This window comes from Tupaia chinensis, unplaced genomic scaffold (genome assembly GCF_000334495.1).
Source record: "Tupaia chinensis unplaced genomic scaffold, TupChi_1.0 Scaffold000014_1, whole genome shotgun sequence".
Lineage (NCBI taxonomy): Eukaryota > Metazoa > Chordata > Mammalia > Scandentia > Tupaiidae > Tupaia > Tupaia belangeri.
In genome coordinates, this window is record NW_006159444.1 from 4428394 (window position 1) to 4440897 (window position 12504).

The 12504-nt window shown below is 39.2% G+C and overlaps 1 protein-coding gene across 1 annotated transcript in view; it reads left to right on the forward strand.

Annotated features, from left to right (window-relative positions):
- SYNE1 (spectrin repeat containing nuclear envelope protein 1) overlaps positions 1-12504 on the forward strand; it is a 596966-nt gene that overhangs the window by 452659 nt on the left and 131803 nt on the right. Inside the window, exons 105-107 of the mRNA XM_027769865.1 lie at positions 4185-4304; positions 7741-7941; positions 11199-11372. Of these exons, the coding sequence (XP_027625666.1) occupies positions 4185-4304; positions 7741-7941; positions 11199-11372 (495 nt within the window). The remainder of the gene's footprint in view (positions 1-4184; positions 4305-7740; positions 7942-11198; positions 11373-12504) is intronic.

The window sequence follows — 12504 nt, forward strand, 5'->3', positions numbered from 1 at the left end:
TCAGAAGGAGACAGTTTTCCTCTAGCAGGAATAGGATCAGGGAAAACCATAGAGGGAAATTGGAACTAAATTAAGAAGTTCCCACACACTGCAGCCAGGAAGAAAAGGACTGAAGCAGAGGAGGACAGCAAGAACAAAGGCATAACTTTAGAAAATTCTGAGCGTGTAGCAAGAAGTTCATATACTCCTATTTGGCTGAATTTGATGAATGAAAATGATAAAATGGGGATAGATTTGGATGAATAAATTTGAAGCATGAATATCAGAGAGTTTGGATTTGATTCTCTGAACAGTGATCTCAGCAGTATTGATTGCATGCTCCATTGGCTAAAACAAAAATAAGGGCACACCACAAATACACACGTATTAATTCATTTACAAATTGTGAGCAGGTACCATGTCGTCTCACAAAGCATACACACCAATGAAAATTTAAATTGAGCATGAATGAATATAAATGAAAATCCATGTTGATCATCTCCCATGTGTTAGGGTATGTGGACTCACCTTGGAGTCTGGTGATATGAGGACACTGGGATGTTTGAGGGTGAGGCTGAATGTAAGTTCCAATCCTGCTTCTGGATGGTTGGCATGACCCCAGGATCAGGGAACAAGAGATTCACCATGGGTCTGCATGGGGCTGCTCCAACAAGAAGAAATGAGAACTCGAGCTACTGTGAGGACAGTGAAAATGGGGAAGAGAGAGAAACGGGAAGGATGTTACACAGATTATTTCCTGTTTCATAAACTACGTAATTATGAAAAGTATGTGTTTCAATAGAATTTCTTAACTTAATTTCAGTGAACCTTTGAGGAATCTATTGGCAGACTACAAAGAATTACATGCAACAAAAATCACTTGAAATATATATATGTACAATAGTTTGCAAAATTGCCTGTGAATGTGCTTTTTTTAAAGAATTATTTTATTTAACTTTATTTCTTTATTTTTAATTTGACCAGAGAGGGACAGAGTGAGAGAGAGAGAGAAAGAAAGAGAGAGATAAAGTGAGAAAGCAAGCCACCAGGTCTGGAACTCGAACTGTGGTCAGTCATGTGGGAGGCCAGTGTGATAAAATGGGGATAGATTTGGATGAATAAATTTGAAGCATGAATATCAGAGAGTTTGGATTTGATTCTCTGAACAGTGATCTCAGCAGTATTGATTGCATGCTCCATTGGCTAAAACAAAAATAAGGGCACACCACAAATACACACGTATTAATTCATTTACAAATTGTGAGCAGGTACCATGTCGTCTCACAAAGCATACACACCAATGAAAATTTAAATTGAGCATGAATGAATATAAATGAAAATCCATGTTGATCATCTCCCATGTGTTAGGGTATGTGGACTCACCTTGGAGTCTGGTGATATGAGGACACTGGGATGTTTGAGGGTGAGGCTGAATGTAAGTTCCAATCCTGCTTCTGGATGGTTGGCATGACCCCAGGATCAGGGAACAAGAGATTCACCATGGGTCTGCATGGGGCTGCTCCAACAAGAAGAAATGAGAACTCGAGCTACTGTGAGGACAGTGAAAATGGGGAAGAGAGAGAAACGGGAAGGATGTTACACAGATTATTTCCTGTTTCATAAACTACGTAATTATGAAAAGTATGTGTTTCAATAGAATTTCTTAACTTAATTTCAGTGAACCTTTGAGGAATCTATTGGCAGACTACAAAGAATTACATGCAACAAAAATCACTTGAAATATATATATGTACAATAGTTTGCAAAATTGCCTGTGAATGTGCTTTTTTTAAAGAATTATTTTATTTAACTTTATTTCTTTATTTTTAATTTGACCAGAGAGGGACAGAGTGAGAGAGAGAGAGAAAGAAAGAGAGAGATAAAGTGAGAAAGCAAGCCACCAGGTCTGGAACTCGAACTGTGGTCAGTCATGTGGGAGGCCAGTGCCCTTAACCACCACACCATCCGCTGGCCCCATGAATATGCATTTTTCTTGACCCTGGGTTTGTCTGCTTTTTCAAGAGATTCCTCATTTCTCCCCAATTAAAAATTATTATTTTATGTCATAGCTTCCTCATGAAGTGACTTTTTTTTTTTTTGGCTCACAATATATGTAATTATTCCAAAAAAGATTTGAGCAGCTACTATGTTAGCTTATCCTGGATTGATAATGTGACATTCAGGATATGTGTGAGCATAACTACCATTTTTATTAATTATTAATAAGAAACTAAATTAATACCATAGATAAATAATAAACAACTGGATTATTTCTTTAAATGGAAAACAACTAATGAATGTCCTGACTTCACCCCACCCTCCTTGGGTTAGATTGGTAATAATAGCAGAAAGTATGGGATTGACACTTCAATATGCTCATCCGTGAGTCATGTTACAATTTACAACAGACCTGTTACCTCATAAACCCGGTACACTGTTAACTTCTTGGGATCCACCTTCCCCACCAACCTGAAAATTGCCTTTACTTCTTATGTTGGATCTTCTCTTTTCTGAATGTCAGCTCTATTGGATTGCTTCCTTGTTAGTCCATATCCTTTCTAAGAAAGGGTGCACGATACAGGCATTTTTAATACTCTGAGTATTTGAAAATGTTCTTATACTGTGCTCACACTTTACTGCTTGGCTCTTTATGGAATTCTTGGCTGGAAATCAATCTCCTTTGGAATGCTGAGGCTTTTGCTCCATTGTTTTCTAGCCTCAGTGTCGAGTTTGGGAATCTGAGACTGGAAGGCTGTGGCCTGGCTGTAGCACTTTCTGACACAGAAAACACTCAGGGAACCCACAGTCAGCATTTAATGGGCACTCAAGCACTTCATTCATATTTTCAGTCAAGCACCACAACTGTGTCTGTCACCCATCGGTCCAGATACTCTCTGTATTACCATCTCCACAAAAGAAACTTTCAGTCGTTCACTAGGAGAAGAAAAAAGCAGTGTGGGAGGAGTAATGGATGTGGGGACTTAACTGCTCTTTAAGGAGCTTTTCATCCACCTTCCTTCCTTAGCATTCCATCCCACTCTACCCAGAGTGGAAGAGATGCCTGCTCTAAGCTTGCTGGGATAGATCCCCTGCCAAATTAGGAATCAAAGCTCCTGATTTCCCACGTCAGTTATCATGTGCTCTGCTTTCCAGCTTGCAAAATTTTGACAGTATTTTCTTTATTCCCAATTCCTTGTCCTTGTAGATTTATGGGGGATAAGCACACCAAAAAAAGTCCAAGCAAACGAAATATTTTCTGTGGTTCTAGTGGGGTTCAAAAAAGAGAAAATTGGACACACGTGTTTCATCTGCCATCTGCAGTCCAGGTTTTTTTCCTCATTTGAGGGCAACTGAAGTTGTATTACCTCCAAAAACCTACTTAGAGTGGGACTCACTGCTCTAGATCTCCCTTTTCCAAACTCCTCTAATGAGGATGAGGTGCAGCATCAAGTTTAGTATTTGCATGCACTTAGCCTTGTTTTGTTTCTCTCTGTTTATTCTGGCTTATGCCCAGACTGTCAGATCCTTGTAGGCCAGGTTGAGATCTTGTGCTGCTTCCACAGACCTCACACTGGGAGAACAAAGATGCGGAGAGCAGCCACTTGAAACACTGTTGCATGATTGATTTTCTGCTTCAGGACAGTGAGCAGGCTTTCCTTGACCCTGCTGTAACAGATTTCCCTCTTGCCTTGTGGAACCTCCCTGAAGATCCTCATAACCGCATTTTTAAGAACCAGTCCATGATCCCCTAGAAAGTCTCAGGCAAATGCCTCTTTCTTTCTCTTTGTTTTTTAAATTTATTTTACATTTATTCACTGAACATCATCACAGCATCCAAAATATGATTTCCCATCCAGAATACACTGTATAGTGAGTTACGCATATATGTTACTGTGCCCTAAAGTCATGCTTCCTTTTAAAGGTATTGCTATTCATGAATTCCCTTGTTTAAGGAAAACATCCTTTTCCCAATCCCATACCCTAAATTCCTCCCACCCGATTACCTTTAACTTTATGATAGATGGCCTATAGAATAATATGGGCCTTCGCTTTTCTCTATATGACCATGGTGTTTATGGTTTTTTGAAATGACTCCTTTTGTATGTATTACAAAATATTTATGTATAGGGAGGTGGCACGCAATGACGTTTTGTGTAAGGACATTGTTCCTGGTGTTTTAAGGAAATGTCACGCATCTTCCCCAGGCGATACAACAGGCTGAAGATGGACTAAAGGAGCTAGATGCAGGAATCATTGAATTAAAAAGGCGTGCTGACAAGTTGCAGATCGAGCAGCCTTCTATGCAAGAACTCTCCAAACTTCAGGTACGGTCTTCAACCAATGGCATTCACCTTTAATGGTGCCTTCCAACGTGAAGTTGACAACAAATTATTTTCCTATTTTTCTGGCATTCTCTATAAATTTATGTCACGTGGATCCTAACCTTTTCTTCTAAGTAAATCATAAAAAAGTTCAGGAAACTTTACCATACTTAGTGCAATAAAATGAATTGTAGTTGTGTGCATCTAAGACATATTTTTTTTCCAGTACTTATTTTGTTGTTATTATTATTCTAGTGGCTAAAAATTGTGGTAGAGTTTAGAATATTATTTTCTAGTCTAGAAAGTAAAATAATGATCTTTCCTACCTGGAAAATTCAAGAGGGAAACCTACCCTGTATTATACTACTTCCCAAAAATTATTCTGTAGAAACAATACTCAAGGTAAGATATTTTAAGGCATTCAGAACCCATATTTTACCTTCTATATGCGTTAAAATGGAAAACAAAACAAAACATTGTTTCAGTTCTAGAACAGCAAAAGCATTAAACTAGAAGTAACTAAAATCTAAGTCGACTTCCCAACATCCCTCGGGAATAGGGAATAGCATTTTGAATGAATTTACTTTACTAGATCTGACACCAAGGAAAGAATCCAATATTGGGGGTGAGAGGAAGATACTGAGGTATGAGACCAGCAAACTTTAGCATCTGATAGGCCATATAATTCTGTTACACTGTGTTTAGACAGACACACACACATACATACACACACACAAATGTATACATGCATGCACACACACACACTCATAGACTTTTCTTGTGTGCCTTTTTAAAAATTTTCTTCTTCTTCTTGTTTTTCCCACATGTAATAACTGTACATTTTTACCGCATTCAAAATGGAGTTTCTGGGGACCAGCAGTTAGCATAATGGCTATGTCACTGGACTCCCATGTAGTCGGCCGTGGTTTGAGTCCTGGACCTGGTAGCTTAAACTCACGCCGGGCACATGTGCATGCATGCCCAAGATCCCAAGAGGAGAAGGGTTTGCGGCATGGCCATCCCCCTGGGGGCATGATTTCTCACTTTCTGTCTCTCTGTCTCTCTCTGTCTTTCTGGCGAGCGCATGTGCCCTATAGCAGACCTCTCAAAAAAAAAAGACAAAATAGACTTTCTGGGCATGAGCATACTGCCCAGAAAGACTGAAAAAATTAGAAAATGATGAGTGCTGGCGAGGCTGTGGTGAAAAGGGAACTCTCTTGCACTATTGGTGGGATTGTGAATTAGTCGAGCCACCATGGAGAACAATGTGGAGGGTCCTCAGTAACCTTCAGATGGAACTACCACATAAGCCAGCACTACCACTCCTGGGTTTCTACCTAAAGGACAGGAAAACACTCAGAAAATCCCTTGCATAGTATGTTTACTGCAGCAGCATTCTCTGTATGCCTTATGGCATAACTATTGAGGGTTAGTAGTCTGAGTTCAATACAGACCCACAACTTCTTTCTTTTGAGAAAATAAAATGTCTCCTAAAAACAATGCAAAAGAAAAAAAAATTTAACTGTCTTATCTCTTTATCTAACATTTCATAATGTCATAAATGCACCACCCCCACTTAATTCTTTTTAGAGTTTTCCGGCAGCCCTGTGTCAGGTGTAAGCATCAGACGTCACAGCTATAAACAGGCATTAAAGTTGAACTTTTCCAGAACAGACCATTTGGGCCTGCTTAAGATGATACATTAATCAGGTCCATATGCCTCAAATGAGTTTTGTGTTTGGTGTATCATCGGCTCCTAAAATGTCTTTCTAGTTGAAATAGTTGTTTACTCCACCAGATTCAGCAAAACATTGCCTTTTTAAGTCGTAAAGTCTTTCTACTCACAGTAAACTCCTCTGTTTTGTTTTTCCTTTTTATCTGAGAAATAGTCCCAAATTTGGTTATTATTTAACAGACAAATATTAGGGATACTATCTATATTCAATTACTCTGAAATTATATAAACATTATGAAATTGGAATCACTTTTTCTATGACATCTCCCTCAGTTACGTTAGCCAATTTTTGACATTTTAACCACCTGTCTTCCTATTTGTATTGCTACAGTGTGAGAAGATAGTAATCACATCTCTGTCACATATAGGTAGATTTTCATATCTATTCACTCTTTGCATGTCCTTAGGAATCTTAAAATACTAAGCTTATTTTTTTATGAACCCATTTCTACTTCATTTTACATTTTTAACTTTTCTTTCTTCTTTATTTACATTTTTATTTTTAATCAACTTAAATTGTATTTTAGCAAATGGCATGAGATAAGAATTTAACTGTACTTTTCTCCAAATAGTTGTTGTTTTCACATTATCTATTGGATTTTTATCCTATCCCCAAGTGACTCCACACTTAAATTCCTATTCTCTAGACCAAGTTGTGAATTCAGTTCTTCTTATGAATACAGTTATTCTTTTTACTTTTCCTCTGTGCTTTATTGTTTGACAATTAAATTTTTTTAAAAAGTGTTAAGAGAGATTTTTACTATAGGACGTGTACATTCACCAGAGAGTCAGAGAGAGACAGAGACACAGAAAGTGAGAAATCACCCCCACCCCCTCAGGTAGGATGGACACACCACAATCCCTTCTCCTCCATTCTCCTCTCAGGATCTTGGGCACGCACGCACATGCGCCCAATGTGAGTTTTAAGCCATCAGGTCCAGGACTCGAACCACGGTCAACTACATGAGAGTCCAGTGACATAACCATCATTCTATCTGCTGGTCCCAAATTTTAAAAATTTAAAACAAAAAGAATACCAAACAAGATTAATGAGAGAGCTTAAACTACAGATGTCAAAACATTGTTAAGCATAGATCATGTGAACTATATATGAACTAGAGGTGCAAAGCTTACCTTTTTTCAAGACATTCTCAGAGTAAGTCTCAAGGAAGACAAGCAGGGGACAGCAGGTGGCTTAAAAGTTAAGGGCCTTGATCTCACATGGCCAACTGTGTTGTTTGAGTTCTGGACCTGACAGCTTGAAATTCATGCTGGGCGTGTGTGCATGAATGTCTAAAATCCCAAGAGAAGAATGGAGGACAAGAGATTGCAACATGGCCATCCTCCCAGGGGTGAATTCTCACTTTCTCTCCCTCCCCTCCTCTCTCTCTTTCTCTCTGTTGAGTGCATGCACTCTAGAGCAAAACTTAGAAAAAGAGAAAAGAAAAAGAAAAAAGGGAAAGGAAAGGAAAGGAAAGGAAAGGAAAGGAAAGGAAAGGAAAAGAGAAAAAGGAAAAGAGAAAAAAGAAAAAAGAAAAAAGAAAAAAGAAAAGAAAGACAGCCAGATGGCCTCCATGTGGAGAATCCCCATGGGTCCCATACTTGAAGTGGCTTCCCTGGTGGAGCCACGGGCCTGCCAGGTCAAATGCAGTTAGAAAGTTTCCAGGGTATGACTTAGGGCTTGCAGCTGTCTCTGTTTCTTAGGACATGTACGACGAGCTCATGATGACCATTGGCTCCCGGCGCAGCGGTCTGAACCAGAATCTCACACTCAAGAGCCAGTACGAAAGGGCCCTGCAGGATCTGGCTGACCTGCTGGAGACTGGGCAGGAGAAGATGGCTGGAAACCAGAAAATCATCGTGTCTTCCAAAGAGGAAATCCAACAACTACTCGACAAACATAAGGTAACAAAGGGGTAGAAAATGTAGTTGAGAAAGCATGTCCTCAAACCCTGATGTATATTTAGTCAAAGCTAACACTCTTCATCTTTTATGACTTTCTACTTGTAGGAGCTATTCTTCAGAATGGTCAATGTATATGTAAACCCTCTGACATTCAAACAGCACAGAAGAATGATGGGAGTGTATTTATATAATTTTGTAAAGAAAAAAAATTCACCTTACCAGTAACTTTGATTAATAGTTACTCATTATTTACTAGCCAGAACTTCACCTAGGGTAAATTGTAAATAGGGAACACTCAGGGGCTAACTTCAGAAGAGCCCAACCTCATTCGTAACTCTGCTTTCCCTGAGTATCCTTCATGCCCATCTGTGCATCTTGTCCTCAGTGCTCTCTGCTCCCCTCCCTTGCCCTGGCTAAGTACTCTGGGAATACAGACCTGCCCATTAGGCTCCAGCATTCGGTTACGTCTTATCCGTGCACCCCTCAGCTCTTCTGGCCCATAGCATATACTCCTTGGGTTGTTGTACATCTCACAGCTCTTATCTGGGGTCAGCCAGCTTTTTTACTATATAATCACACTTCGCAGGCGTGAGATTGCTCCATCAATGTTCGTCGTAACTAAGCTCAGGTGGAACATTGCTCTGTAACACATTCATACACACACACCCACACAAGAACATACACACATGCACACAAATAGCTCTTACCTTACTAGACTCATTATGGAAAGAATAATTTTGATAGTCCAGAGACCCAGCCTCCCAGACTACAGGAATTCCCTGCACAGAATCAGAAACTCAAAAAATCCTATCAGGTTAAAATAAAAAATTAAATATTTGACCATTATGTAATTCTCTGGTGGCTTATAGAGGTGAATTTTTTTTAATGTACTTCCTGCTGTATTTCCCCCCAGAGGTTTTTGTTCCAAACAGTATGATTATTAAAATCTTATTATTTAGCTTTGAAAATATTGCTGTAAAGTTCAAAGCTGATTTTTCTCAAATCATGGGCCGTCACGATGAAAGATTATACTGAGTTATTCCAGAAGGAAGTGAAGATCAATGAGTATAAATAACAGGGAAATAGAGCCCAACAGAAGAGGAACTAACAGAAGCAGATTGCATCAATAGACATCCCTCTGGCCATGGAAAGTCCAGGCAAGGCTTTAGGGGAGATGAGCTTGCAAAAGGAACCTCAGCTTTCATTCCATGCTAGACTAGATGACCTTCAAGTTCTTTTCCAACTTGAACAATTTATGATATAATAATTGTCAGTTAAAAAGGAATGACATGTATAGTATTCTCAACTGGATTGGTCTGAGAAGTATTTCATGATGGGCAAAGTATTTTTACAAGCAAAACGAGAAATAGCAATTGACTGTTTTATAAAAATAATTAGAATAATAAAAATAATGATTGGGGAAAACAGAAAAGATATGGAATGTTGAAGTGGGGAGATTAATGTCTCTGTACTGACTGACATGCATGGCATTCCCTTTTGAAAAAACAATGTAATACACTGTAAAGTTATATGTAATCCAATGTAATATAAACAAGATTATGATGATAATAAAAATTAAGTGAAGTAAGCCAGGCTATGAAAGAAAGATATTGTATGTATCCACTCAATATATACCGACTATCCGCACTCTATAATAGAGAGCAAAAATTCGGAGGACATAAACACAGTGAAGGTACTTAATGAGAATAGGACAGTGTGGAATGGGGTAAGTGAAGAGAAGAGGATAGAGAAAGATAGCAAGTGAACAATAGAGAGACAGGACGTTAGTGAGAAACAGATAGGGCTTATTAACTGTTGAGAATGACATGTATAGTATTCTCAACTGGATTGGTCTGAGAAGTATTTCATGATGGGCAAAGTATTTTTACAAGCAAAACGAGAAATAGCAATTGACTGTTTTATAAAAATAATTAGAATAATAAAAATAATGATTGGGGAAAACAGAAAAGATATGGAATGTTGAAGTGGGGAGATTAATGTCTCTGTACTGACTGACATGCATGGCATTCCCTTTTGAAAAAACAATGTAATACACTGTAAAGTTATATGTAATCCAATGTAATATAAACAAGATTATGATGATAATAAAAATTAAAAAAAATAAAAAATAAATAAAAAATAAAGGAATGATTCTAGCTTTGAAGACCAGGCGGTTTTCTGAGGGAGAGGTCTGCAGTGTTGGTGAGAGGTACAGATCCATCCATACTGTTCCGGTTTACTTCCCAGCTCTGCCACTACTAGCTTTGAGACCCTGAACAAGCTGTGTACTGGGTCATCAGAAAAGTCATGACTTATCTTTACATAGAAAAACATGACATTCCTTTTACGACAACCTAATAGATTGGACAGTTCAGTGTTCTCATCCATAAAACAGGAAATAAGCTACCTGTCTCAAAGCGTTACAAAGTTGTTGTAAGGAGGTAATGCATCAGTTATGTGTTTACGGAATGCCCAGCAGAAAGTAGGCACCCGATACATGTGAACTGTTATTATCACTTCCCAGCCCTCGGTTATGTTCATGTTGCTGGGACCAGAAAATGACAGGCTCCATTTCCATCCTCTAGGGTCTATCGCATGTAAAAAGGAACATTTCACAACATTTTCGGGATCATACAAGGCGTGCAGTTCTGTTACGTGTAGGAATAATACAAGGGAAATTTTAAAATATTTAATACCCATTAGTGTGCATCAAACTATGCCTGACAGCAAATAATGAAACACTATTCATCACAAACACTGAAAGTTCAAAGAGTAGGAATTAAGCCCAGACATGGGGGAAAGAAAGTCGCTGTGTCTTGTCAAATGAGAACATCTCGAGAGTTACAGAGTACAGGGAAAGGCCCTTGATGAGAGAATGAGAGCTAATGTGTCAACAGCCCTGGAAGCCAGTTGTATGGTGGAGACAGTGAGAGATGGCTGTCAGGGCAGTGAGGAAGGCCAGACTGCTCGTGGAGGAGATATTAATAGGGCAGAGGTGTCTTTTCTGCATCTGGCATATGTGACAAGCTTCGTGCGTCTGTAGCATAGCAGCGTGTAGGATATACTTGAGAGAGAGGGGAGAGGTCAGTTAAGAGATTAGAGCCCCATCTCTGCAGGAAGCGGTGATTGCCTGGGTCAAGGGGGAGGCAAGTAGGGTGAAATGACACCACTCATGCCATTCCATCAGCTTTCACACTTTTTATTGTAATGTATTGTATGAGTGAGTTGCTGACTTCTTTCTACCTGAAAAATTGCAGGAATACTTTCAGGGCCTGGAATCTCATATGATCTTGACTGAAACACTCTTCAGAAAGATAATCAGCTTTGCGGTTCCAAAGGAAACACAATTCTATGCCGAACTGATGGCTCAAGCTTCTGCTGTCCTGAAACGAGCTCATAAGAGGGGCGTGGAGCTGGAGTACATCCTAGAGGTGAGATTGCGTGTGTAGCCGCTTCCCTACTGCAAACTCCCTGCTGCAAAATGGACCTTGAAGGCCAAATGTATTCATTCACACTGCCTGCCTCCTGTGACCTGGGGACTAGCAGTGCTCTCTCGTGCAGGACTCTGCTTTTCTTTTTGCCCTCCTTGTATTTCTTGTGTGCATTTGGATATCGGCTGTGTTATGTTCCAAGACAGCTAGCTGAGTACTGACTCCAGACTGTGCATGAAGAGATTTGGGTTTTGGTATTCAGACTGATCACCTAATTGATAACATGAAAACTGTGGAAATATATACCTGACTCTGTCTGTGTGCAATTGCTTTTCCGGTAAGATCTGTCATGAGACTCCAGAAGCTAGAGGGTAGTCACTGAGCCCCAATCTTTGCACTCTGAAAGCAGAAAATGAGTGACAACCACACCCACGTCTGTCTGACTTCATAGCCTCAAGGTGTGTTTCTCAATGAGACCTTCCTGACCACACCATGTAAATTGCAGCTCCCCCATGTACACACCTGGCATTCCCCCTTCCCATACTTGGCTCTATTTTATCCTTCACAGCACACAAACTCCCTAAGATACCATGAAGTTTACTGTTTTTAAAAAATGTATTATCCATTGTTGATTGTTTATCTCCTCTCACTAGAATGCAGCCTCATGAAGTTAGCAATTTTTGAGTTTTATTTACTAATAGATTCCTAGTCCTTCAGCAGTGCCTAGTCATAGGTGTTTATTAAGTACGTTGAAGAAAGTATGGGTTTCTACTATCGTGCATGTTGCCACTCTAACTGCACATTAAAGTGAACATGCACGGGAGAAACTGCTGACCCTGGTTGTAAATTATTGGAAAAGATGAACTGACTCATTTCTTTTTAATATTTCTCCAGTTTTAAATAATAGAAATCTAAACTGAGAAACAAATGACGTGGTATTATTCTTAATAAGACATCTATACTATACATTTATATTTTTAATATCCATGTTTTATTTTTATTATTTTTTAAAATTTTGCTACAGAGCATGTAGCTCAATCACTTACCAGAGATAGGTAGAGAACGAGAAGGAGAAAGTACCCCCCCCCCCTACCATGGGTTTGGACATGCTGCAGTTCCTTATCTATTTCTC